We start from the raw sequence: 27,748 nt of genomic DNA, 5'->3' as shown, positions 1-27,748 counted from the left end.
AAGAAAAGCTTGGTGAAAGCCGAGGAAAAAGCAAAAAGCGCAGACGAAAAGTCAATGGAATGGAATTTGCATGCGACTCCGTAACAGTAACTTATCATTGATTGATTGATTGATCGATAAAAGCGTAAAAGTAACAAGAGAAGGACCCGCCGGAGGAACCATTGGCCCGGTCGGTTCCAGACCCTTTTCGACACCCCGAGTAGGTCTGACAGACAGACAAATCGATGTGACTATCTATGACCATCTATGCCCATTCTGCTCAAGGAATGACAGGAAAAAAGAAGCAAAACCAGGCCATTCAAAAGCAACTCTATTCTCCGGAAGAAAACATTGCCTGTTTTCTTCCTTTAGCCCTCGGGCGGGTAGAAACGGGGCTGTTCTTCTTCCTCTTCCTCTTCCTCAACTACTCCGGAACTTCTTAGTTCAACGTTAATTCAACCTCAGTGACTCACTCTGTCTGCCTGCAGAAACATCCGATACCGGAAGTAAATCAGCCGTGGATGAAGAGAATAGGGATCTTCATCCATCTCATCATCGACAACTTGCACGGCGACAATCGGTGACTCAATCTATCAGACCGGTGAACCTCCCCCCCCCCTCTTTCTTGTTGCCATCAGCCATGGCGGTTCCTACTTGTTGAGTGCGACAGACGCGATCGAGGCCCACCGCGCATGTCCCAACACCCGTCCCCACTGCTTCCATGTCTCAACTGCCGGACAAGGAACGTTCTTTGAAATGGGATATTGCGCCAACCTCTTACGCTCAACAAAATTGGGATTCAGTGATGAGACTTGGCTCGGCAAGCTTATGGCCTCGTGTAGTTGACTACTCTGCTTTGCAGCCGGGACCTTCCCAGGATCAGTGACATCCTCGCCACATGCAAGTCTTCGATGCATCTATGCAGTCGGCGCATCAATCACAGAGACAGTTGTTAAATAATGCCTATTGAAGAACACTGAGAAGGAACGGAACAACGGGCAGGGGTGATTGGCAGTCTACACTCTCTATCACTTGTTCTTCACAGTACCTGGTTGATAAAACTGCCATCCGTGAAGTTAGAGCGTAGGAGTGGTCACCGTCGTTACTCACAAAATGTAAACCCCGGTTTGGGGAGGATCAGCAAGCCTTGAAGCCTTGACAGGTGCCAGTGCTGGGTTCAATTCCTGTTTGCTGGCATCCACTATACATCAAGATTGGCTTGTATATAGCGCAGGCTTGCATGACTGGCCACTGGAAAGAGTATGTATGCTGTCCGACTGGAGACTGGCAACCTTGTTAATGAGGACTCGCCGCAGCGACGAGTAACATGATCTGGTCGCTACGCAAGCAGTGAAAATCTAGACGGTTCTCTGCATGGTTTGACGGTTCTCAAAAGCTTAGTATAGAATATTGCATAAGACGGTTGCATATGAAATGTGGCAGTCATCCTGGTATGAAGGGCCATGTCAAGGTACCCGCTGCGCTCACTAGGATACAGGAATTGGCCAATGCCACTCTGCGTCAGGCTCTAGTCTGGCGGGATTTGCACCCGGTCTGGACCGTGAAGTAGATCGGGGAAGAGCCCGAGGTCTCGACAGGCCGATCAGGATCGCGGTCAGCACATAAATCACCCAGATGCCGGGCAATATGCAAGGGCGCCTGGATAGTACATCACACACGCGCTGCCTGGTAAGGAAGAGGAACTACAACATTTACAGGACACCAATCATCTGGCAAGGGACAAGACCCAGCCCTTCTTCATTCGAGCACCACGTCTAATCGTATAGCATCGTCCATCAGGGGTATAATCAGTAATCGTCAATCGGGCGCCAAGGCCCCAACGCAGAAGAAAGTAAATCAAGTCGTGCAGTCGTCAAGGCGCGTCGGAGAATAACAAGCAAGCATAATTGGAGCAATCCGCGCAGATTCGATGGCCGATCATTCTAGATCTTCTCGGTGCTAGCCACATCATCGCTATCCTTATCGGCATCCTTGATGGAGTGGTTCAGCACGCTCGTGCGACGCACCGCATCATCCTCCTCGTCGTCCAGCGTCCGCAGCAGCTCACCGCGGGGGCCGTACATGTGAGGTTCCTCGTTGGCAACCTTCACCACCTGGAAGATACTCTTGGTCTTCCGGAAAATGCGGTCCATCTCTTCGAGTGACCGGCACGCGGTCTCAGGGTAGAAGAAGAGCACCACGGGGAAGATGAATGCGTTACTAATCACGAGTCAGTTGGTTCGGCGGCCTCGACGCATGCAGGTTGGCGGCAAGGGGTGTACTTACATGACAGCAAAGATAATGTAGGTCTGGTACCCAATGTTGTCGAAGGCCACCGGGGTGATCATAACCACCATGAAATTGAAGATCCAGTTGGACGACGTGGCCAGCGCGTTTGCCGGAGCCCGAATCTTGAGAGGCACCACCTCGGCTGGATACAACCAGGTCATGCCCAACCAACCGATGGCGAAGAATGTGTTGAAGATGAACAAGAACACGACAACAGTCACCCTGGCCCCGTTCGTATCGAGACTGGCACATACCGCCAGAATGACCATGGAAATGGACATACCCGCTGCACCGAACAGCATCAGCTGACGCCGTCCGGATTTCTCGATGGTGAAGACGGCAATCCAAGAGGCAAGGAAATACTCTGTTCCATTGCAAGCTGCAATCAAACGAGACATTTCCAGGCTCATTCCCAGCTGGTTTTCGAGAACGATAGAACAGTAATAGGTGATCAGATTGATACCTTGATTGGTTCATTAGCGAATGCATTCGAGCCCAAAAGGGGCATAGAGAACGTACCTGAGATTTGTTGGAACATCTGGTTGACATAGGCCAGTACCACGCGGTGAAAGTGACGATCTTCAGTCATGGTAAACATATCGCGGAAAGAACCCTTGGCCATTTCCAACACAGTGGCTTTGATTTGTGCGAACTCGGTCTCGATGAAAGTCTCGTCGTGTTTTCCATTCAAGGAGTAAAGCACTTCACGCGCTTCATCTTCACGTCCCTTCAAGATGAGCCAGCGAGGTGATTCCGGGAGAAACATGACGAAAGCTAGAATGATCAGAGCGAAAAAGATCTGGAAGGCGAGGGGAAACCGCCAAGCCACTTCGCTGGGATCGGCGAACAGCAGGCCAAAATCAATCCAATAGCTGATGGTAATGCCGCAGGTGATCATGGCGCCTTCGATCATGACTAGCTGGCCACGGCGATTCGATTTGCAGCATTCGGATTGCCAAGTGGGCACCGTTGAGGTGTTCATGCCATTGCCTGAACAGTAAGAGTCAGCTCCAAACTTGGGAATTTCCTGCAGAGACCTCCCATCACCTACCGAAGCCAGTCACCAGACGCCCGACAATGAACTGGGCTAGATCGTACGAGGTACATTGCAGCAGAGCACCAACAACCATGATAGCCGAGCCGACAAAGATTGTCTTCCGTCGACCCAGCCAATTGCCAACCCATATTGTTGGAATTGAGCCCGCAAAACATCCCAGGTTGTAAGCTGCGACAACAATACCTATAATGGGTCAGGTGAGCGTTGCTCAATCGGAGCAGTCTAGCGCGTTCTTACCTTGGCGAGTTGACTGAGCAGATCTAGCACCCGGGCTCAAGTTTTCATAGTAAGACCCACTCGTCGAGATGGTAGGGAAATATTTGATGAATGAATCGAGGGTTAAGAGGCCTCCAGTGACACCCTGGTCGTATCCGAAGAGCAAGAAATCCAAACCAGCAATCAAACTGATCGCGATCTGCAACTTGCCTCCTGTGAGGCCTAGGTAGGTACGCGCCATGCAGGTGAAATGGAATTCCCTTCGTTGACGAAAATCTTCTAGAACGTGGTTGAAACGAATTTGTGGGATGAAGAAAGAATTGAATCCAGAATCAAGTCGGTGAAGTTTTGGGATTCATTGAACAGAAGGGAAGGTATCAAGGAAGAAGAAGATCGAGAGAAAGGAACAATAATTGAAGAAAAGAAAGATCATCTTGACAGTTGCAGGGGCGATGAATGGGGTTTTAAACCAGCAAGACGCATGGGAGATATTGGCTCTGACGGGCTGCGGTCATAATTACCGGCGCATGGAAAATTAAACCTAAGGGCTGAATACCTGAGATAGTCTGGTCTTGGTCCGAAGTGCTTCGAGGTACCGATAGTTCATCCAATTGAGTGTTGATTGGATAACGTGGTACTCCTGGTCGCACTCTCCAGACAACAACAACTGAAGTATGCAGTAATCAGTTAGGTACTAGAGTACGGTTGTACTGTACCTCCAAGGAAAAAGTGGATCCGCGCTGGAGGTCAGATGCACTAGGACCATTCGCTAGTGGAGGAAACCGGGGTTTCCCATCCAAAGCAGGACATCCATTCATTGTCAGGCCTTCCAAAGGTGGTGGGGAAATGATTCAGGCGGACGAAAACGATCAAGATGCTGGTATGCAAGAGGGACAGTGATTGGTCTGGGCCAAAATAGATTGGGATGGGAGTTGGGATCTTAGAAGATGGTGCATTTTCCCCACCAGCGCGATAATTGACAAACTGAAAACCTGACAAATTGTCTGCGTAGGACTTTCAGCTCATGCCTTCCCCTTGTTTACCCCTCGCCAGAGGCGAAGAGATGGAAAGACGAAATGGCGAGACTGACTCAGTGGGTTCATTCCACAGTCGAGGGAAGATGCTAGCAGAGAGTGAAATGGCAGACCATCAGGTCGCGCGGGCGGTGCAGTGATCGGCGGGGAGCGGCTTGATTAGGCTTGGTTAGTGGTTAGTGCCAGGCGGGGAGGACTGTAGTCTTTTACTGTGGTCACCTACTGTTGGTGCGCATGTACCGTATGTACTCGAGTACTAAGATACTAACATTAAGTTAACTAATTTAATTTGCATGCCGTCATCACAGCCCTGGGAACAGTGTCTAACAGTGTCTGTCTAGCTGTTTTTGGTCAATCCGAACAAACTTGACTTTTAGCCACTGACCGACCGACCGACCGCCATAGAAGACTGATCTGTACACTACACGTTACAGTGCCAATCAATCCCTCCGGACATTAGTAGGTATCAGACCGAGAAAAAAGGAGGCTTCGATGCAGCAGCGCCGATCGGAGAGAGTGTCACTTTCTCTCGTTGTTTCCATTCGCGTGGCTGTTTTCTCTTCTCGCGTGGTTCGAAAAGCAGGAAAAGGCAACGATCGGGGCTCTAATCGTCATTTCCCTGCTCACTTGACCAGTGCCCACTCACAGGGTTCAAGTTGGTCCAAGTTATGTTACGCCGTAAGGTGCCATGACCCATAAATCATGATACCCACTGGCGGGGGCCTCCTCCGTCTCACCCCTCTTCCCCTCAATTCGGGACTCGGGATGATTGCTGAGGGTGAATATTCAGAATCCGGGGGTCTGGAGAACTCCGCAAAGCCCTGAGGCACTCTTACTTTACCTTTTTGGGCAAAGATCCAAAAGGGCCTCGGCTCGATCCGCCTCGTGGCTGTCGATTTAGGATCTCTTTCTCCCTTGCTTCGCCGCCAACACTCCCATACCTGGGCTACAGGTACTGGAATTCCAACCAAGGAGGCGGCAAATCAAATATTGATTGATGGCCTAGAACCACTTATCCTCTCCAATTCTAATAACGACCAGAATCTACAGCGAAGCATTTGATATGCGACTGAGGCTCATGCAGGCGGCCGGTTGTCTTATTCTGGTCCCGTAATATTATCGTCAAGCCCGTCTCACTGCTGACTAGCCCCGACCGGATCCTCTCCAAGCCGACCTGTCTCTTTTGTCGACTTCAGCCGGCGAATTAATATAATCCAGCATCAGTTATTCTGTTACACTCGTCAATTGCATGCGCTCCAATCGCAGTGAGGACGGAGCTCCACCCGGGCCATCCAAGACGCGTGCGGGATGCCGCTTAGTGAGAGCCTGGTCTAAATAATCTGAACGGACCAACCGCAAGTAACAATGTCGCCTGATCAGCCGGCGAGAGATTAACCTGGAATCAGCCAACAGCATCATCAGCCATCTGGGAAGTCGGAAAGAGGAAGGTATGGCTTGACCCGAATGTGACCAGACGGAATCCCCGTGGGGGCGCCTCCAGTTGAGGCCGCCCGGCTCTGCCGATGATGCTGGAAGAATTGCCCAGATGGGCCGAAAGCCCGCCCCCGAAGCATCGGCCCAAACTTGATGCAAGAGCAGTCAGTGCCACGGCACCTTCAAGTCTCTCGAAAGGTCACCCAGCGGCATATCTCAAATATCCAGTGCTCACCATATATTCTCAATTTCGCGGGGATGCAACCAGAACAACTGGTATGTCTGCTTCAAAACCAATTGACCGTCGCCAACCGCCGACTTGACGGTTGGGGGACGGCAAGTAAGTCTTCGCAACCCGCGCCTCTGACTGGCCGACGATGATAACAGGCAAAAGCCACCATTCCTGGCTTGCTTCCTCAATTCTGCTACAGTTGCAAAAAGCGCGCACGCTTGAAGAGGGGCCATGCTCATGTAGCCCCATTATTTCAGCCAGCGCAAGTGAACTTGCCAAGAGAGACCGCGGTAAGGGCAACTTTCTAACCCCGTCCCCACCTCCGCAGTCGAACCATTCGGTTGTGGCCGACACAGTCTTCCCCATCCATGCGCTACCTCGGGTTACCCAATTGGGCAACCCGAAAACCTGGGGATAACCGCAACCACCCTCCACGAATTGGCCCGTCTTACTCCGTGTCTTACGCAGCCTATCTGGAGTCCGTTCTTGTTGATCGTTCATCTGTCATGCACCCTAGGCTTGTCCCTCCCTCTACGTTCACAGCTTCTTCATGAAATCCAGAAATGGTGATGGCATGGAGGCATGGATCCAATGCATAATTAGTCACTGTGCATCCACCTAATATAACTAGTTTTCAGCAAACATATATGTACATACGCGGTAGGTCACTTCTGAACCACCGACTAGCATGGGACGACTCTCCTTACCTATTTCAGAAGACCCAAGGACACGGTTCAGCAGGCATTGCTCCGCCGTGTTACACCCGATTCAAGGCCGACGCAAGATACCAATTTATCATGTATGTATCAATAAGTCATCATGCAGAGGCGGATAGAGACATGACATGATGTATTTTGGCTTGCTATGATACCCACCCAGTCACGGGATTCTCAATTGGCAAATGCTGTCTTAGCATATTCCTACTTGTCTATTCTGATACCGACTAGAACCTTTTCACACTTGCATATTGGCCCAACATTCGGGAATGTTTCTACCATCCCCATGGACCATACTACACCGACAATTACTACTGCCCCGGTAGCCAAACCGGACAAGGACAAGCATGTAGCCTCAAAGAAAGACGAGTTTGACGTCTTAGTATGTTTACTCTGAGTAGCTTTGTAGCATGTCGCAGCACCATTTTCCCTCTCTAGACCCTCAACTATTCGAACCGCTCTCCATCTTACTATGTAGAAAATGCGTCGCAATCTCGGCACACGCGCATTACTCTCCGTAGATACCAGCTTCGCAACCGCGCAAAAACTCACAGGTGGAGCACGCCAAGTCTCCTATCCTTTAGCTCTTGACGCAGCGGTCCTGGTCTTGGCTCTGGTCTTTCTCCTCGTGGGCATCGTGATTTGCGGTTCAAAATACTGCGTGTGTCCTGGATTGCCAGATGAGTATTGAGAAGTGAACAATGCTCCGACATTCACAAAGGAAAGTATTTCATGCCACATGCATAGTTTGTTTTGGTTCTTAAGATACAAAGTCCATTGAGTCGGGAGGTCACCATAAACTTTGCGTCCCTGGGGGTTCATTCGACGAGTGCCCCTCTGTAGGGTCAGCCACCGAGCTAAGTGGCGTGGCTTGATCAGGATTTCTCCATGGAGGGTTTCTAGATGTTTTCTGTATGGAAGGTGTGTTTTGGATGATCAACTCTTATGGGGGCCCGAAAGGGTCGGTGCGGGATGTGATGTGACGTCATTGTTGAAGTGACTGTACAGTACCCCACGTCGCGGCAACGGACCGAGGCAAGGTGTTGACAGTTTCATGTCAATAGGAAAGGATGGCTTTGCGCATTAAGGCGCACTGATTACTCATCTCGCTGAATACATTGTATGTACGGATACTGTACATGGAAGAACCCTATTGTCAGCTTAGTCGGGGAGGAAAGATCCAGATTTGAGATAAGGTTCTGTATGTGCTTTTTGGTGTTTGTTTTGAGGTTTGTCTTTGACAAGTGAATATTCCTATTCCTATATAAGATGAGGGTTATTTGGTAGTATTCATGTATGGGCAGCAAGCAACCCGAGATCCTTGGGTAGACAATAGCAGAGAGCTTGACAACAGGTAAGTTGGTATTCACCACCTTTGTCTATAGAGACAATACCATATTCAATAACCCATACACATGACATCAAATTTTAAGACAATATCTTAACCACCAGGCCTTACTTCTGTAATCGAAATCATCCGATCAGATGCCCTTCTTCGAGGAGTGACCGTGATTCAGTTTGATTATCTGTACCGTATACTATGGAACAAGTCTTGGGATGCCATTCGGTAGGTAGGTTGAGTTCTTTCCAATGAGAAGTGCACCTTCCTCATATGAAAGGTTTGAGACTCACTCGTCCATGCAATCCTTTTTCTCAGTCTCGTACTCGATTTTCCCCAACTCACACCACACACTCTCTCATAACTTACCCCTCCACTACAGTCATCATATCGATTCAGTCACCATGTTCTATTTCATCACTCTGCTCACGCTCATCCTCACGTTGCTGCAGTCATTTGGACAAGCGGTGCCGCTGACCAGCTGCAACGATGAATACTGTGTCATGTCGCGTGCAGAATTGACACCTCTCGAGATACAACTCGAGCTGGGCCCACAACTCTGCGGATCCTCTTATATCTTTGGCCCGGATGATCCTCGATGGCCACAGCGAGTGATCCGGTTTCAGGAGTATATGGCCCCGCAATTCACAGTCTGGGTTCAGATTGGCTGTGAAGATGATATCTCTACAGTGGTAGGTGTTCTTATTTTCCCTTTCTTGCTGCCAAGATCTCTTGATTGAATTGGAACAGGTTCAATATGCCTATCAAAATGGCATTCCTTTCTACACGGTCAACCGCGCCTATGGACTGCCAAAATCGCAAGGGAAATTCCGGGGTATGGCCATTGACGTCCAGCGCTTGACCGACGTCGTGGTGGATCGAGAGAGGCAGATTGCGCGTGTATCGGCGGGAACAGGCACCCAGGATTTGATCGACACGCTGTGGGAAGAAGGCTATGTTACAGGTCTGTCACATTCTGTCTATGACGCCATCTGTTCAGGTGGCTAACCCGCCTTCTCCTTCAGTTACCGGAGCCAGCTCGTGTGCAGGCATCGTCGGCCAGGCTCTTGGAGCAGGCCACGGAAGGTACAAAACGCGCTATGGCCTGATGCTTGACAACATGGTTCGACTGAACGTCGTGCTGGGAAATGGAACTACACTTGTAGTCTCGGACGACAGCCATGAGGACCTGTTCTGGGCCATGAAGGGTGCCGGACATAATTTCGGCGTAGTGACCAGCTACGAGATGAAGATCTATCCGCATGAGGAGGATACTTGGTACTTTCGAAACTACGTGTTCACACAAGATAAGCTTGAGCCCTTTTTTGAGACACTGAACAAAGTAGTAGCTCGCAACGGGTCGCAACCGGTGGAGATGGACGTTGATTTTGGCCATTATGAATTCAACCCCTTGTTTAGCGACACTGATGTGAGCTGAGTATCTCTATTATACCTCTGACTCAGCTTCTGACGTCCACAAGGTGATCCTCTACTGGACCTTCAACTACGCTGGTCCGCAGATCGATGCAGAGAAGTACCTGGCTCCATTTGATGCTATCGGCCCGATCAATATCACCGATGGGACTGTGCCCTATCCTGACATGCCCCTGGCGTCAAGAAATGGTAACCTCGACTCAACTTGTGCGAAAGGATTTGCAAAGAAGGCATCTACGGTTGGGCTACAAGTCTACAACACATCGGCATGCCGCCAGGTCTATGATCTCTTCGATGCCAGGCTGAAGGAGTATCCGGAACTCCGGCCAGCATCTTTTGTCTTGTTCGAGGGATACTCCAATCAAGCTGTCAAGGCAATTGACCCAGCGACTTCGGCTTTTCCGCACCGCCATGATTATGTCAATCAGTACGGCCTTTCATTTCTCGTACTTGAGCTTGATATTACAAGAGGGTGAAAGCTGACATCATCGTCACCCAGGATTACCACAATAACACACGTTCCGGATCCCAGTCTTGATGCGCCGGCAATGCAGCTTGCTCATGATATTCGTAAACTCTTTATTGATGGCCAGCCAGACCGGCTACCCAGTGCCCATGTCGTTTATGCATTTGGTGACGAGCCCCTGGAACAAGTTTATGGATACGAGCCATGGCGCTTGGAGAAGCTTTGGGCTCTCAAGGCTATTTACGACCCGACCAATCAGTTCGCCTATCACGTCCCTCTTATCCCCCTAGAATAGAGGCTTGCAAAAGAACAGGATGCGCTCATTCTTACCGGTGATGTGAGATAAAGAGATTGAGTATTGTTATGATTATTCTTTACACTCACCATTGAGCTATTTTCAAGGCACTTTCAACGAAGTAGTAGTAGCTTGATAGTGCCCTGACTTCTCCTTCTAATTTGCATAGGCTGCGAGAGCATGAGCTGCAGCAATCGTCTACTCGAGTCGTTCTCATGTTCAATTTTACTTCATCATGCAGGAAATCACAACAGTTCAAAGCTAGTTTTGACCCAGATCTTTCATATCTAGGTGAAATATCTTCAAACTGACTAGGATGTGTGGTTTAAGCCTACTCTAGAGTTCAGATGATTTGATCCGAAGGTCAGATCGTTTACCCTACCCCTTGCTGTCGGTTAAGGGTCGGAGCTCGGGCCAGACTCTGGTATATTAGGATGCGCGAGGAGGGTCTCCAGGACACGGTTTGGCTCGCCAACTGTAAGGGAGAGGTTCAATCTCGGTTCTATCATGTCAATTTCCATGTGGCGACGGTGTTCATGCAGCTGCAGGTGGGTCAGCTAGAGTTCTCGACTTCCATGGGCGCTTGAATCACGGGATGGATTCAGGGAAATTGTCTCAAGTTTCAGAAGCATTGATGCGTCTAGACTACTTTGACAGACTAGTCTAGACTACGTCGATGTGAATTTGGACCTCATATTGATAGCGTTTAGGTATAGGATGCCATTCGTTGGATGACCGTGAGGATGGAAGATGTCTGGAACGATGTGCTCTCCTTGCAAGGCAATAGAATGTGCCTTGGACGCCGTAAAGAAAGTCATTTCTGCTCAACTAGTATTCATTACTATGCCCTCTGAGTGGCGAGCGGTGTGTGTACGGTGTATGTTGTATGTTTGAGTTGCTGGATTGCTCCCAGGTGGATGTCTTCTGTGTAGTCCTTCGTGATGGGGGGTAACGAGGATTTGCGAATCGTGGAGGTATCGTCTGCATTGAAGATACTGCTTATGTCTATCAAGAACCAATGGTTAGTGATGCGCCCAAATGAAGAGAAGTAAAAAGTGTCTTCCCTGAGACGGGCGGGTTTGACTTATCGCTTGTGTGCTTTTCACAGTCCCAAATCTCCTTCGGTTGTCTAGATTCATGACACTTTCTCGCAGAGATCATCGACTTTGCAATGGACGTCATCAAAATGAGAAACGGATGAGATGCTTAGGAAAGGATGGGCCGAGCTCAACAGCATAAGTGCTATAGCGATTGGTGGGCTCTCGGGGCGTGGTTATACTGTAGCAGCTATGGAGACTACGGTAGAAAGATGGCTGGAGGGACGAGGCCATGCCGCTTCCTCTCCGTCTCGGGTCTGTTCTTCCAATCTCATCTCTCTCCCGTCCTCTTCTCCGCTTCTCACTCCTCCCCGTCATCCCTCTACTCTTAAACTCCCAGCTCATTGTGAGAAACATCCATCATCATTGCATCGATATGATGAATGTGGCTATCCACAACATGCCTCCATTTACACAAGAAGGCCTGATCGCTAATTGACCTACAAGCATGGCTACAACGGTTTGCTTGGGCCAGAGCTAGAGGACCCCTTGGGAAGTATGGGGATCCTTGCAACGAGTGTCTCAGACTGAATTAACCTCATCAGATGCAAACGACCACTCCCATTGCTCCGCTGCCAGCATTCAAGACATCATGGGCTCACGGATAGCTCGATGATGTGGTTCCATACAGCTCTACCCATCCCATGTAACCGTCTACTTCGTCGCTGGCATGTCTCAAATATGGCCAAAGCTGGGTTGGCAACTTCAGTTGCACGGATAGGAGCTCACTGTTCTCCTTCGGGATACATCGGGACATCAATATCAGGAGATCTTTCACGTCCTCCTGATTCTGCTTCCATTCTCCATCCTCTTCTTTGCTGGACAGCTTACACTGACCAGAGCTCAAGTTGGTACATTTGATTCCTCCCCTAAGCAAGCATCTTCGTCGACATTGTTGCAACATTATGAAGTCTGGTTCCTACATCTGTCTACCTCTAAGTTCATATTCTGTCGTCTTTTACTCTCTGGCCCTTCTCTGTGCCCCAAAAGCCCTTCCAATCTCTCCTTCCGGTCACCCCCAGCCACGCTTAGGTTGTTCCGTTTATCTGCTTTCTCTGTTGGCCGACCAGCCCCATTCCTATAGTGACAGCGTCGGCCTCGGAGTCAATCTCGAATTGCTCATTTGTGGTACGTATTTGCTTTTCTTGTGCTTGGATGATGCAGATTAGTTGATCCTAACAATCTCAGCACATCATGACTCACCCGTCGGATCAGCACCCTGTTGAAAGGGACACGTATGCCCACGATCTTGAATTCGATACCAACGACCAGCCTCCAGAGAACGACCATGTCGCCGGCGATGGGAACGATGTGGAACATGGACCTGATTCAGCAGGAGCCACAGCAAGCTCCAGAAACCAGAATCTACGTCGCACTGCTCAAGCGTTCCCCGAAGACTTTGCTAGCCCGCAGACCATCTTTCGGGCTATTCAGACGTCCAAAGATATGGGCCACGCGAAGATGGCGGAGAATATACATGACCGACCATCTTCCTCCGTCACCTTTGAACGAAGACTGGTCAGGATCAAGGGACTGGAGGATGAAGTCGATTCGCTGCGAAATGAGCTTGAGAGTGTCAAGTATAGCTTGACCCTCATGCAAGAGGTAGTAAATGACTACGAATCTGATAACCACGTGACCCGCGCCGACCTTTCAAAGACGATGCTCAAGGTGAAAGCTGACAGCGATGATCGACATTTCGAGTCCCGAATGATCACAAATGAACTCCACAATCTCGGCAATGATTATCAAAGACTAACTCAGAGGATCGACTATCTCCAGAGACTCGTCAAGGACTACGAGAGGGACTGTTCCGGTGCCAAGCGCTACGCAAAAGCTCTCGAGGCGCGGATCGACAGGCTCGAAGCGAAAATAGGGACTCAGAAGAGTCCACACGCAGAGCATCGGCAGATCCCTGGGAGGGCCCTCGGTATGCGTCACATGTACCCCGACAATCTCGCGAGACTCCGAGGCGGCTTTTTCCGCGCTGAGGGGTGGGAGGACCGAGCAAGGGTGGGCAATGAGATAGCGCACGATGCGGATTTCCTCGCAGGCTTGGGGAATTCTCGGGAGAAGAATCGAGCGGGCGATGGCCTCTTTGAGAGTCGGTATGGACTTGCACCGCAGTGGAGCGAGGAAAGTAAGTATCCTCCTGTTTAATCACATCAGCCGTCATGATCAGGTGGGACTTAAGAAGACTTCTAGTACTTTTGGAGTATGAGTCCTTCGTCAAGGTTTTGAGTCTGTATGCCTCGGAACATTTGAAGAAAGTTGAAGTGAAGCTGAGTGAGGACTTGGAGAGGGCTCATAGTAAGGCGGTGGAACTCGCTAACAACAACAAGATGGAGGCGGAGAAGGTGTGCAAGAAGTACTTGGAAGAAAGGTCCAGGATTCAGGCGGCATTGTGAGTAGGACACGGACGGGTTTCAAGGTTGACGTTTCATATTTCTGCGTGGAGGATAACTTTGTCTTTTTTTTCTTGCACGTCAGATTGAGAGTTTCCTTGCTCGTCATTGTTCGGCAATAGGTTTAAGCGAATGCTATAGAAGAACAGTAAATCTAATGGGCCTAGACTGTCTCTCTCGTATTGAAGCAATCAGAGCCTGCTCCGCGTGCGAGAAATTGAATCTGCTGTTAGCTGGTCAGTGTTCTTTCTTGTAGGGGCCAATTCCTCGACTGACATGTACAGTACAGGACAACCTAAGCTCTCACTCTCATCATTACATAGAAACCACCCCCCCGCCCCCAACCTACAACTTTGCGTCCCGAATCACCGGAGTCCCAGAGGCTGGATCCAACATATTCCTCATCCGCATCCAGATGGCCTCACTCAACCGCCCCTGCGTCCAATACCCGTCCGTCCGCCCCTTCCACGTCACCATCACATCGTCCATCACCACCCCGCACGCTGTCAGCATCTGACAGAGCCCGATCTCCCCCTGCACCACCGCGGGCGTCCTGCCCTGCACCTCGAGCTCATACGCCGGCAGACTCGTTCACGCGGCGACGATCTCACAAGGCGGGGCGGTTTCTCCTAGGATGGAGAGAGATTCTTTTTCGATGTGATGAATCCTTATTTCACAATGGGATTAGGCCGGTTAAGTCTGTCTGGAGAAGGTCAAAAGCAGCATCCATGATGCTGATAAGATAACCGAGCGGCTCACCGGTGGCATCACACAGCGGGTCTTACACTGTAGAACAGAGTACGCACGCATCCTGAAGAAAGACGGCGTGGATGGTGAGCACATGCTGACGAAAAGCGCCCTTTCGCTGGTGGAGAAGGTCCTGCGGCTCTTCGGTCTCGTGGAGACGGGCAGTCGACGGACTCTCTTCGGAGTCCAGATCAACGGTCGGGAGAATCTTACGAAGGCGCTTGTTCGCTTCCTTTTTCATGCCAGATGTCCTCGATTCGTGGTTCTTCGGAGCGGAGGAGCCTCGTTCTCTGTTCAGCGCAGATTTGTGTGACCACTATCACTAATATAGTGCACGACATGTTAAGCAATGCCGATTGAAATTCTGACCAGACTGGCGAGAACTGTATGGCGTCTATCAGTAGCTTCAACCTCATGCCCATGGGCGGATACTCCGTCACCAGTGGTTGAGCAGCTGCGCGACAAGCATCTGGTTCGGGCCGACCTTGCACGACGAGGGTGAGACGCAATTCCAGCAGGCGGGCGAACGCCAGATCAAACGGGGAAAGATCCATTTGTTCCATGTGCTGATTCTGTTTCCAGTGCTTTGGCTCAATTCTCCAATGCACCTGAATCACACAGTAGCCTGGGGAGGGGGGGAAACAGAATAAGCAAAAAATCATGATAGGCAAGACCTATTCAGCTTTTAGGTGAGAGGTCAGGCGAGGATACAAGGTCTCGCTAATAGGCGACATTTCGTTATCAAATCGCCTTATCACATGAATTATGCTCTTGCTTTAGCGAACTATGATGGGAAGCCAGTAGAGGCTCTTCGATACTACTCGTTCGAACCCTTTTTCCCTGTTTTGCACCATTCCTTTTCTCCGGGAAGAGCAACGAAAAGCTCAGGTATGAGGTAGGCGCCACTGATACACATTTCCCTGGAAGAGGCATTTCGACGAGGGAGGTTTCACCCTTGCCTCGCAGGAAAGGCTAATCTTTGCGCAAAGGAATCAGGATCCATCGCCAAAATGAAGTGCGTGTGTATGTGCAGAGATAATCCAAAGAGCTGCTGCTATTGGTGGCTTGGAGTACCACACTTTATGCAGGGCTGTGATCGGGTTGTGGGTATGGCTGCAGAATATGCATGACCTATCACACGGAAACGCGGTTTTCTCCTCCATGTACGTAATAGGTTGCTCGTGTTCTGCTGCAACACCTGTGACTTTTGCACTAAGCAGGACAGCAGAAGAACTTGGTTTCTGATCTGATTCTATCAGAGCTAATCGAACATTAAACATGGATTTGCTGGGGCAGAGCACACCGTAGCTTCAATGCCTCATATGTAAAGGTCAATCTTGATAAGACGATTCGGATGACTATGTGACCTCAATTCCCTGTATATTGTCTATGGTCAAGTTCAGTCTGAGTCGGCAATGCGCTAGCTCAAGCTGAACGATACATCAGTCCATTCACACTCGAGACAGACACTGTGGGCCCCGGCGCCGGCCCGCACATGGCGGCTGAGATTGAGATCGAGAGCATCAGTGGTAGATCTTGCGCACAAGACTACACCAATCATCATGGGTTATAGAGAGTTTCATGAAGCCTTATCAAATCATGCGGCAGCTGGTGGTCTAAGACACCCTTGCTGAACACACGGGCCAAGGAAAGCATTGATGGTGTCGACCTAGGCAACCAATGAAGATGTCACAAAGAATGCAGCGAATGTGCCTATGTTGGCCCCAACGCCGGGTCAGTCATTGCTTCAATATCACGTATTTCAGAAGGTGGGCGATCAGCAGCTTCAGCGACGTAATAATATAAGGGAAAGACGATACTTATTTCTTGGCACGCGGAGTACAAGGCCGGGAGACTCCCTGTTTTCGAACAATCCATATTCAAGCATAATATGGCCAAATACTTTCGTCAGTTCTAGGCTCACAGCAACGTCAAGAGCACCTTCGCACACATCGCATGCCGCGTAGGTGGCCGTGCTGATGTAGACGACAAAAGTACAGATGCTGCGAATGTCTCGCTTAGCCCTAAGACGGCCCACTCACGAGATCACATGGATGTTCGCACGTTTTCTTCTATTCAGACCAATTGCGTGGGTTGCCCGAGTCATGACCCGACCCCGACTCCTGAATTAGCAAGATAATTGAAATTCTAGCGGCAATTGATACGATTGAAAGTTCGTCATGCGTCGCAAGCGACCGTGAACTATGTACCGTCAAATGTGCACAGACGCTCTCATGGATTAGGAACATCCTGCCGGTGGGTAGGGAATCGATTGCTGAGCGTTGCCGTCGATTTGTTCAGCTAATATGCCAACAGGGTTGGTACACATGCAGAAGCGAAAAAAAGCAATGATTTCGCTTAATGTCAAAGTGGAGGGATATGCTAATCTGCATTCTCAAGGGGTAGAGTAAGCAGCACGTAGAAGATCCACATGATAGCTGATCAATGCTTGGGGTCGTGTCGTCCTCGGCAGGAATCTCTCAGTCTTATCGATGCATGTCAGATTCAAGCGATGCCACATCGTCATGCACGCCTGTGACTGTGACTTTGTCGGTACGGCTATCTGGATTTTGGCCTATATCTGGGGAAAGGAACTCAGCCAGTACGATCTATTATTTAAACCCCCTGTCGTGATCGAGGTGATCCGGAATGTTCCTTTCCCGGAATATTTTGACGACAGATATTGACCACCAACGAGAAGTTTTGTCCTCTGAGCGTCCCGTATTTTCGACTGAATTGCCATTATGTGGAATGCATACGACAAGAAAGTACTCCTTATCACGGGGGGTACAGGGTTTCTGGGGACAACCCTCCTCTATCGCTTGCTCACTGAAGCAACTCCTGCTCGAGTTTACGTTCTCTGTCGCGGCGGTCGCAAGTAAGTGTGACCCTAGTAGTCCAATTAATCATCACCTAACACAATACCCAGGAGAGCATTTGAAAGATGGCTCGAGCACTTACCAATGCCAATCTTTCAGCCAGTTTTTCAGGCGGCAAACTCGATCGCTGTTCTCGACGGGGATATCACTCAACCTCGAATGGGTCTTTCAGAGTCAGACTGGAAGAACCTCGGAATATCAGTGCATATCGTTGTTCATGCAGCATCATCGATCAATCTAATGAGTAGACTTCCCGCAATGTCAAAGTCAATCATCATCCCCACCGTATCACTAGCAGGGCTAGCACTTGATTTTGTGAACCTCGAGCGCTTCGTCTATATCTCAAGTGCGTATTCCAACTCGCATCTCTGGAAGCCACAAGCCCCGGCTACGGATGTGGTTGTGAGAGAGAAAATTTACTCTCTTGGTGGGGACACGGAGGACTGGGCTCAATCCGCTCTGAAGGCATGGGAGGAAATTCAAGCTAGAGCCAGCAGCACTGAGTATGAGTCGCAAGACCTTTTCCCCTGGGCCTATGGATATGCCAAGCATCTCACCGAACGCCTGTTGGTCCATCGCTTTTCCGAAGCAGGCGCCTCAGATAAGTTGCTCATCATCCGACCGTCCATCATGGGCCCTGCGTGCGAGTTTCCTTTCCCCGGATTCTGCGTGCCATCATCCACACCATTTTTCACCGTGACAGCTATGATCATCCCTGATCCGGGACGTGAGATCGTCTTCAATTCTCGGCTCAAGGATCCTTACCACGAAGCCACACTGGATGAGGTTCCCATCGATGTGGTCGCCGACCGCCTGTGGGCTCATCTGGCTCTGGGCACCACGGAATTTGTGCATGCTGTTAGTGGGAAAGCCCACCGATGGCATTGCAGGGACTGGTGGCCGGTCATCATGAAGGAGCGAGTGCTGCCCTGGAAACCCAGAATGGTCTTTGAGCCCCTGGACTGGCAATCACCGAGGCAGCATCCGGCTGCTCGCCTGGGGGGTGTTGTCGGCACGTCGTTCGATTTCGTCGAGGATAAGACCCGGCTCCTCGCGGAGTTGCTGAGCACGCAAGATCATCAGCTCCGGCTCTTCACCAAGCCACGGGTTTTCTCCTTCGGTACGGCACGCGACTACATGCGCGCGCTGGTGCGGGCCAAAGCAGAGCGTAAGACGCCGTCGAAACTGCGAGCGAATCTATAGCAAGTGTAGTGTGATATATGTTCCGTCTTCCTTGGCGCCATCTTGAGGTGTTTCGCGTTTGTACGTATGCTGATGAGTCTGGAACACGGCGGAGTCTCATTCAGTATGTCAGGGAGGTACGGGCACGAATCTGCTTTGAGATATTGTTATTCTGGCGACCACAATGTATAAGATGTCATTATCGGAGAGTTTGTATATACTAATCTTCAAAGTCCGATAGTGAATGAGGATGGAAGTTCATGGTAGGTGTGTGTTGCTTCGGGAAACAGAGGCCTCGACGTCCGAGGATAGATTTGGGTTAGCCGATGGCTCCAACCCGCGCACTTCCTTCAATTTCTCCAACTGTGCATGGCAAGCTGGGAAAACCAGCTGTGATAATTGCCAATCCTTGCTACATGCCTTCAGGCTCTAGCCTATAGCTATCTGGCTACCATTGTTTGGTAGGTTGACAAGGCAATTCAAGGCAATGAATTGAAAACATTTTCTGGAGCTGACTTGAAATATGGGCCATAACAACATTAAAGACATAATCATCTCGCTAGATTCCAGTTTGCTTCGCGTTTTGCTTGTCTGTCTCGATCTTATTCAGGTGCTTATCCAAGCATTCCAATATTTGTCGACGTAACACTAAGGCATCAGATTTCTCAAGCTCCTGCAGCTTGCTGAACAAACGACCCCAGTCGACGTCCCGTCTCGTGACAGCCTGTATCTCGTAGAATAAATCAAGAGAAATTCTAGGACGCCAGAATGAAACCCCAAGGCGAACATCTAAAATCTTTTCTAGGCTTCTGGCCTCTTGTGGCGAAAGGTATTCAGCGACCATGTAGATTAGCTCAAACGGAAGAGCACAGAGTCCAGTCTGGTGGTCTACATGCTGGAGTGTATGTCGTAGATTCTTTGCCTTGCCTGCTGCCTGTTTTCTATACCACTCCGCTTCGTTGATTTCAGCATAGATCGTGTCAAAGACGGAAGATGTGTAGAAAGGGTCTGGTGTGGATGGGTGATCTATCGCGTGAATATCAAACATCAGTGATCAAGCAGCAACTATGAGCATCAAAAGGCAAGAAGCACTTTACCTTTCCCAGAAGCGAACGAGATCTGAAAGTCCATCCATTGGTGCTGAAAGGCTACCAACAGAGTAGACAAGTCCGTCTCAGCAAGCGCCTTTAAGCGATGGGTCTTGAGTAGTTCCCAACAGCAAGAGTGAACCACATAGCCGAAACACACTCTATCTCTCCGTCGCCCTCGACGATTCGGACGATTCCTCCGTGGTTTCCTAGGTAGACACTCCTTCATGAGGTGGAGTAGGGCTCTAAAGCAACTCAGGGGTACGTCGTCCGTGAACATCTCAGAGGCCCGGCTACAGGACACATAGCATCCACGGTGATGTGTATCGTTTATGACTGGATGCATATGTCACTCAATCAGTTCACGTAGAAAGGGTTTTCCTGTGCATCTGCCGGAGACACTAACTCAGCCGATACGTGTCTTTCCAGTTCATTTTCGTCGTGTGCGAACCGACAGCTTTCTTGAATTTACCATGTTTGCGCGGGATCATGTGGGCCAGGGCCAGGTTCTGAGAGTCGAAAGTCCAATACCCGCATATCAGGCAAAATATGTTGGCTACTCTGACCCTTAATTCGGTGTCCTCCCAGTCAGCGGTTGGGCCTGGCATAGGCTCAAACTTGAGGATTACCCCCATGTTGCCATGAGTGCCTGGAAGATGTTTGATTGTCAGAGCCAGGACGGTGAAGGCCCTTGTTGAGAAGAGGGAACTGTTCGTCTCATGGTGAAGTCAAGTAAGGGTGACGTGGAAGAGGAGAAGTGCTGGAGAAGTGTTCCGGACGGGGAACCTTTCAGTCGAGCCCAATCGGTAAGGCTGCATCGACTCTCGTCTCCATCTCCATCCCCCTCATGGCCAGAGAAGTCTAGGCCTCCAATCTTGTTCGCATGATAGTATTGACTTGAGAAGTACAATTGTTTCCGCACTTTCTATAGAAATTGAGCTGACCTTTCCTCATTTCCGGCAGTGATGTCCGCCCTACGTACTGTACTGTACCTCTTCAGCCGCCCTCGACGTCAACGTCTCCTATCCCAAGCCCAGCATCCCTACCGCCCACGCAGCAGCATTTGGACATACAAATAAGGACCTCGTGGTCAGATGACTGCAGATTATTCAGGGGTCCAAGATTTATTGGCCTCCACCAGCTTGTTCCACCCTCTCGGGACGGCACTTCACCGTACGGCCTGTGACGGATCTCATCCAGAAATGAGGATACAGGGTATCAGAGCTTCGGTTCCTCTCGACATAGAGCGGCGCGAATACTTCCAGACTACTAGTACATATAGATGGTCTTTGACCTTCCAAATAGCGTCGACGATCCCGCCTTGGACTCTCGCGATCTGCGACGATCCGCTATCGCGCTCTCGCCTGCATTTGCTCATCTCGGAATTTGAGGATCTCAACGTCCCGGTCGCGTTATCTCGCGTTATCCTGACGACAATCTCTTGCTCCTTTGCAATGAGATGCATTTATTTTGCCCAGACGTACGCGTCCCCCAAAGCCAACGGAACCACGTTGGCAGCTACCTCCGCTTAGGTGAGATTTTAAGTTTATCACTCCCGATTAATCAGCAATGGTGACAGCCTGGAGGCATTCATCGGATCCGTGTTTCATGGTTCCTGGAGCAAAATCTGAACGGTTGCCCATCGTCCCGGGGGGTCCAGCGCCCCGAGTGCCTTGCTTATGGGGAAAAATATGACGGGAGCTGAGGGATCCGATTTGAGCTGGTCTCGGTTGTGAGGCCTTCCGCCATCCGGGCCCACTTTGTGATCTCATTAGATTCACCACCTGCCAACGAGACGAACGATATGCTTTTCGGACCCATACTCTGGACTCCATAAGCCTAATATCCCAATCCCGATGAGAAACGGCCCCTTACAATAGGCTGCGATTACAATATCTAGACTTTCGGCTAGCATTCAGGGGAGATCCCGAACGTTCTCTGAATCTCAGACTCCGGTTCCCCATTGCTTATCAAGCATAGTAGGCTTTGCATAATCGATGCATACTTCGGTCAGATCAGTGTGAAAGCGACCGATTATGGCTGCCTGTTTCATTCTTTAAATCTAGAAAAGCTCCTCTTCTCCAATCTGCCTCTCGTCGCTATTCCACATGGTAGAACCAGTCCAATTCAACATGTCGATAGAAAAAGCGCCACTGGAGCCTGAGCTCCATGCAGACAACCAAGGGAGAAGCTTCCTTGAATCACAATCACAGTCGTGGTCTTCACCTTCCATATGTGCATCTGCATCAGGTCAACCTGAACGAAGAGAGACCGATCCAGCTCACGCCCATTCTATCTCTTCCACAAGCTCCACTACCGAAACCGAGGTCGAACACCACCAACCCAGAAATACCCACCGTGCATCGCTGAACCCGAACGACGAGGCCTACCTCACTAAACTTGTCAGCGCAGATCACAGCATTGCTCGAGTCAACACCCTAGCTAATATCCCCACGAACGACCCGGCACTCAATCCAGATAGCAAAGACTTCGATCTGTACAAATGGCTGCGGAAGATCTCACACTTGCTGAACGAGGGAGGAATCCAGCAAAAGGAAGCGGCCATCTACTTCGAGAACCTCCGAGTGTCAGGGACTGGATCGGCACTGCAACTTCAGCAAACTGTGTCAGACTTGATTACAGCGCCCCTGAGGCCACGTGAAACCTTCAATCTTGGTCCCAAGACCCCCAAGCAGATCCTACGGGGCTTTGATGGCGTGTTGGAGAGTGGAGAGTTGCTGCTGGTGCTGGGGCGCCCTGGGTCTGGCTGCAGTACATTTCTCAAGACGCTCTGTGGCGAGTTGAATGGACTGGACCTGGACCCCGCATCAGTGATCCACTACAGTGGTATTCCCCAGAAGACGATGATCAAGGAATTCAAGGGTGAAGTTCTCTACAACCAGGAAGGAGACAAACACTTCCCGCACCTGACCGTGGGACAGACGCTGGAGTTCGCAGCATCCGTTCGGACACCCTCAAAGCGTCTACAGGGCATGTCCCGAAAAGAGTATGCCACGATGATGACGAAGGTAGTGATGGCGGTGTTTGGCTTAAGCCACACGTACAACACCAAGGTGGGAAGCGACCACGTCCGCGGTGTATCGGGTGGTGAGCGAAAGCGTGTCAGTATTGCAGAAATGGCTGTCTCAGGAGCCCCCATCGCTGCGTGGGACAACTCGACTCGCGGTCTGGATTCAGCGACTGCGCTGAAATTTGTGCAAGCTTTACGACTGTCGGCCGATCTAGGATCGTCATTGCATGCGGTCGCTGCCTACCAAGCTAGCCAAGCGATCTATGATCTCTTCGACAAGACCGTGCTGCTCTACGAGGGACATCAAATCTACTACGGATCGGCCGCCAAGGCGAAGGCTTTCTTTGAGCGCCAGGGATGGTTCTGTCCTCCACGCCAAACGACCGGTGATTTCCTGACTTCCGTTACCAACCCGGTTGAGCGGCAGCCAATTCCTGGTATGGAGGCCCGAGTTCCCCGTACACCTCAAGAGTTCGAAACATACTGGCGTCAATCACCCGAGTATCAGGAACTTCAGAAGGAGATGGCTGCTCATCAGCAGCATGTTTCTTCCCGCTCGAATGAGAAGTTGCTGGAATTGCAGCAGCAGAAGCGTCAAGAACAAGCCAACCATACGCGGGCAGCTTCGCCATATCTTCTTAGTATTCCCATGCAGATCAAACTCAACACCATTCGAGCCTACCAGCGGGTTTGGAACGAGCGGACCTCGACAGTGACAACCGTGGTCGGAAACTGTATACTGGCTTTGATTATCGGTTCAGTTTTCTACGGCTCCCCTGTGTCTACTGCAGGGTTTTTCTCCAGGGGTGCAGTACTCTTCTATGCGGTGCTCCTGAACGCCCTCACGGCCATGACAGAAATCAACAGCCTGTACTCCCAGCGTCCCATTGTGGAAAAGCACGCGTCCTTCGCCTTCTATCACCCAGCCACGGAAGCCATTGCCGGCGTCTTGAGCGACATCCCGGTCAAATTCCTTCTCGCGGTGGTTTTCAACATTATTCTGTACTTTCTGAGTAATCTGCGCAGAGAGCCATCGCAGTTCTTCATATACTTCCTCATCAACTTCATCATTATGTTCGTGATGAGTGCTGTGTTCCGGACTATGGCTGCGATCACCAAGACTGTCTCCCAAGCCATGACCTTGGCCGGTATTCTGATTCTTGCCTTGGTCATCTACACAGGCTTCGTGGTTCCGGTGCCCAAAATGCATCCCTGGTTCGGATGGATTCACTACATCAACCCGATCTACTACGCGTTTGAAATTCTGGTTGCCAACGAGTTCCACGGACGCGAGTTTGCCTGCTCTGAATTCGTCCCCTCCTACCCGAACCTCGAAGGCGACTCTTTCGTGTGCTCGGCGACTGGGGCTGTTGCCGGTCGTCGGACTGTCAGCGGCGATGACTTCATTTGGGCTTCATACAGATACACTTACAGTCACGTCTGGCGGAACTTCGGCATCCTGATCGCATTCCTCATCGGTTTCTTGGCCATTTATTTCCTCGCCACCGAACTCAACTCCTCTGCCACCAGCACGGCCGAGGTTCTGCTGTTCCGCCGAGGACACGAGCCTGCTCACATGAAGCAGGAACAAGGGGCTAACGCTGATGAGGAATCCGGCCAACCTACCGCTACTTCAACCCAGAACCACACGCAGGACAATGTGAACGACAAGCAACAAGGTGGGGCCTTCTCTATCCCACCTCAGCGGGACATCTTCACCTGGAACAACATCGTCTACGATATCGAGATCAAGGGCGAACCGCGTCGACTGCTCGACCACGTGGCCGGTTGGGTCAAGCCAGGAACTCTGACAGCGCTGATGGGAGTCAGTGGTGCCGGCAAAACCACTCTTCTCGATGTCTTGGCTCACCGCACGACCATGGGTGTCATCACGGGCGACATGTTCGTCAGTGGTCGTTCCCTGGATTCGAGCTTCCCTCGCAAGACCGGTTACGTCCAGCAACAAGATCTGCACCTTGAGACCGCGACGGTCCGCGAGAGCTTAAGATTCAGTGCTATGCTCCGACAGCCGGACTCGGTCCCGATCGAGGAGAAATATGCTTACGTCGAAGAGGTCATCAAGATGCTGAACATGGAGGAATTCGCTGAAGCTGTTGTGGGTGTGCTCGGCGAAGGTCTCAACGTCGAGCAACGCAAGCTGTTGACCATCGGAGTGGAATTGGCCGCCAAACCGAAGCTCCTGCTGTTCTTGGACGAGCCAACCAGGTAAGCATTCATCCAACCAACCCCTTCAGCTACTATCTCAAACACATCTAACCATTCATCTATAGTGGTCTGGACTCCCAGAGCTCTTGGGCTATCTGCAGCTTCCTACGCAAACTGGCCGATGCCGGCCAAGCGATTCTCTGCACGATCCACCAACCCAGCGCTATCCTATTCCAGCAATTCGACCAGTTACTGTTCCTTGCCCGCGGCGGCAAAACCGTGTACTTCGGCCCGATCGGCGAGAACTCGCGGACGCTCCTGGACTACTTCGAAGCCAACGGCGCGCCGCGGCCCTGCGACGACGAGGAGAATCCGGCCGAATACATGCTCGAGATCGTCAACGCGGTCAGCAACAGGCACGGGGAGGACTGGTTCGAGGTGTGGAAACGGAGCCCGGAAGCCGCCGCCGTGCAGGCGGAACTCCACCGGATCCACGGCGCCGCCAGTAGTACCCAGGCTGGCGGACTCTCCGAGGCCGATGCGGATCCGCGGGAGCAGGCGGAATTCGCCATGCCGTTGACGAAGCAGCTGCCGATCGTGATGCGGCGGGTGTTCGAGCAGTACTGGCGGACGCCGATGTACATCGTGGCGAAGATGATGCTGGGGATCTGCTCGGGGTTGTTCATCGGGTTCAGCTTCTTCCACGCGGACAGCTCGACGCAGGGGCTGCAGGACGCGATCTTCTCGGTGTTCATGCTGTGCGCGATCTTCTCGTCGCTGGTGCAGCAGATCATCCCGATGTTCATCATCCAGCGGTCGCTGTACGAAGTCCGGGAACGGCCCAGCAAGACGTACTCGTGGAAGGCGTTCATGGTCGCCAGCATCCTCGTCGAGATCCCCTACCAGATCGTCATGGGCGTGCTGGTGTACGCGTGCTACTACTACGCCGTCGACGGCGTGCAGGCCTCGTCGCGCCAGGGCCTGGTGCTGCTCTTCTGCATCCAGTTCTTCGTCTACGCCAGCACCTTCGCCATCCTCTGCATCGCCGCCCTGCCCGACGCCGAGACCGCCGGCGCCATCGTCACCCTCCTCTTCTCCATGGCCCTCACCTTCAACGGCGTCATGCAGTCCCCCTCCGCCCTCCCGGGCTTCTGGATCTTCATGTACCGCGTCTCCCCCTTTACCTACTGGGTCGGCGGCGTCACCGCCACCCAGCTGCACGGCCGCCCCGTCCAGTGCAGCACCACCGAGCTGTCCATCTTCAACCCCCCCGCCGGCCAGACCTGCGGCGACTACCTCGGCGACTACCTCCAGACCGCCGTCGGGTACCTGAAGAACCCCAACGCCACCGCCAGCTGCGAGTACTGCTCCATGTCCGTCGCCGACCAGTATCTGGCCGGCGTCAACATCTTCTACAGCGAGCGCTGGCGCAACTTCGGCATCTTCTGGGTCTACATCGTCGTGGATATCGCCGCGGCCGTTTTCTTGTACTATGCCTTCCGCGTCAAGAAGTGGAGCTTGGCCTCGCTGAAGAAGGGGAAGAAGGACTGAGTTCGGGTGGAGATGACTTATTCCTCCTCCTCTGTCCTTGTCTTCTCTTTTCTAATATCCCTTATATAAACTCGATTTCTTTTTCTTGGCATCTCTCCCTGCACACTATCGCCATAGACGAGCCTGTCATTTGATTTTGTTTATCCGCGATTCCCACATTGGGCGCTTAGAATTTGTTCTATATAGATCAGATCAACACTACATCTATGTAATTAGTTCCCTCTAAATTTAGATTACAATTAGACTTACCATTCTTCAATCTTTACTACTACAACGGCTAATTCACACACATAAGATAGGGACGAGGATGGATGTAAAGGACGTAATGTTTGTCTCAAAGTCCACCAACACCTCGGGCCATTCAACACGAAGATCCTCCGCTCGTCCCTTTATCAGAGGACAAAAGGTGGTTCCCTCGTTCTGAACACAAACCCGGAGGTGAAATTGACCTTGCCTTTTTTTGGTTCTTGATTTGTTTTGGAATGAGTTGTCTGGAAATACACCGTTATGTTCAAGCGGAAATGCACATACAACGATGGATGATATCATCAGAACTCCTCAAGACCAGGCGTCAAAATCCGAGGTCGACAGAGTCCTATATCACTCATCAACCAGATCTAATCACCCGTTCTATTAGAAAACCGAACGAATTATCACCGCATGATGAAACACCGAACATCGTCGTAGACGAACAGCTCGCCGTCCTCCCTTCGCAAGCTACTGCAAAGCTGTGGGAGCATCGGCTTCACCAGGCCCCGCCACCACCTCCGGCATTATTCCACTCGTCAGTGTTCTCCTCCTCGAAAGTGGGCGCATCATCATTGTCTCCAGCACCGGAGATCCAGGGTTCGGTTTCGGTTGAATTCTTATTGTCGCCATGGGCAGTGGTTTCCTCGAACGACTCTTCGGCTGGAGCCTTAGGGCAACGTCGGATGGTGTGGCCCACTGATAGAAAGAAATGTTTAGTAATTAGTAATTTGTGTAGGGAACATTAGAAGGAAAGAGACTTACTCTCTCCACAGTTGCGGCATTGAACTCGTGAGTAATCGCGCTTCTTAGTACAGTCACGACTGAAGTGACCAACTGAGTCCTAGTGTTAGGTATCGTGCTA

The 27,748-nt window shown here is 51.0% G+C and overlaps 6 protein-coding genes across 6 annotated transcripts; 4 read left to right on the top strand and 2 right to left on the bottom strand.

The window, feature by feature from the left end:
- Positions 1 to 1,922: 1,922 nt before the first annotated feature.
- Positions 1,923 to 3,782, bottom strand: BO86DRAFT_301502 (sugar porter family MFS transporter; the record flags this gene model as incomplete). Its single annotated transcript, XM_025667494.1, has 5 exons — positions 1,923 to 2,199; positions 2,266 to 2,731; positions 2,788 to 3,258; positions 3,320 to 3,508; positions 3,563 to 3,782. 5 exons carry the CDS (start codon positions 3,780 to 3,782, stop codon positions 1,923 to 1,925), a joined length of 1,623 nt encoding a protein of 540 aa, XP_025532945.1.
- A 4,985-nt stretch (positions 3,783 to 8,767) lies between these two features.
- On the top strand, positions 8,768 to 10,526 carry BO86DRAFT_428921 (FAD-binding oxidoreductase). The gene is made up of 5 exons (XM_025675622.1): positions 8,768 to 8,988; positions 9,047 to 9,260; positions 9,322 to 9,725; positions 9,778 to 10,157; positions 10,230 to 10,526. Exons 1-5 carry the CDS (start codon positions 8,800 to 8,802, stop codon positions 10,489 to 10,491), a joined length of 1,449 nt encoding a protein of 482 aa, XP_025532944.1. The 5' UTR covers positions 8,768 to 8,799; the 3' UTR covers positions 10,492 to 10,526.
- A 1,939-nt stretch (positions 10,527 to 12,465) lies between these two features.
- On the top strand, positions 12,466 to 14,510 carry BO86DRAFT_452679 (uncharacterized protein; the record flags this gene model as incomplete). Its single annotated transcript, XM_025676943.1, has 5 exons — positions 12,466 to 12,716; positions 12,777 to 13,728; positions 13,794 to 13,992; positions 14,189 to 14,229; positions 14,317 to 14,510. The coding sequence occupies exons 2-5, from the start codon at positions 12,783 to 12,785 to the stop codon at positions 14,508 to 14,510; spliced, it is 1,380 nt and encodes a 459-aa protein (XP_025532943.1). The 5' UTR covers positions 12,466 to 12,716; positions 12,777 to 12,782.
- A 2,974-nt stretch (positions 14,511 to 17,484) lies between these two features.
- BO86DRAFT_352283 (male sterility domain-containing protein) lies at positions 17,485 to 18,844 on the top strand (the record flags this gene model as incomplete). The annotated part of the gene is made up of 2 exons (XM_025669472.1): positions 17,485 to 17,618; positions 17,670 to 18,844. 2 exons carry the CDS (start codon positions 17,485 to 17,487, stop codon positions 18,820 to 18,822), a joined length of 1,287 nt encoding a protein of 428 aa, XP_025532942.1. The 3' UTR covers positions 18,823 to 18,844.
- Positions 18,845 to 19,292: 448 nt separating this feature from the next.
- BO86DRAFT_76861 (uncharacterized protein) lies at positions 19,293 to 20,680 on the bottom strand. The gene is made up of 3 exons (XM_025677655.1): positions 20,296 to 20,680; positions 19,899 to 20,225; positions 19,293 to 19,827 (listed from the first exon to the last, which is right to left on the bottom strand). Exons 1-3 carry the CDS (start codon positions 20,522 to 20,524, stop codon positions 19,361 to 19,363), a joined length of 1,023 nt encoding a protein of 340 aa, XP_025532941.1. The 5' UTR covers positions 20,525 to 20,680; the 3' UTR covers positions 19,293 to 19,360.
- Positions 20,681 to 21,536: 856 nt separating this feature from the next.
- Positions 21,537 to 26,886, top strand: BO86DRAFT_328847 (putative ABC multidrug transporter). Its single transcript, XM_025668655.1, has 2 exons — positions 21,537 to 25,146; positions 25,212 to 26,886. The coding sequence occupies exons 1-2, from the start codon at positions 21,998 to 22,000 to the stop codon at positions 26,635 to 26,637; spliced, it is 4,575 nt and encodes a 1,524-aa protein (XP_025532940.1). The 5' UTR covers positions 21,537 to 21,997; the 3' UTR covers positions 26,638 to 26,886.
- The last annotated feature ends 862 nt before the right edge of the window (positions 26,887 to 27,748 follow it).

This window comes from Aspergillus japonicus (assembly GCF_003184785.1).
Source record: "Aspergillus japonicus CBS 114.51 unplaced genomic scaffold BO86scaffold_2, whole genome shotgun sequence".
NCBI lineage: Eukaryota > Fungi > Ascomycota > Eurotiomycetes > Eurotiales > Aspergillaceae > Aspergillus > Aspergillus japonicus.
This window is presented reverse-complemented; position numbering and strand designations above follow the sequence as displayed.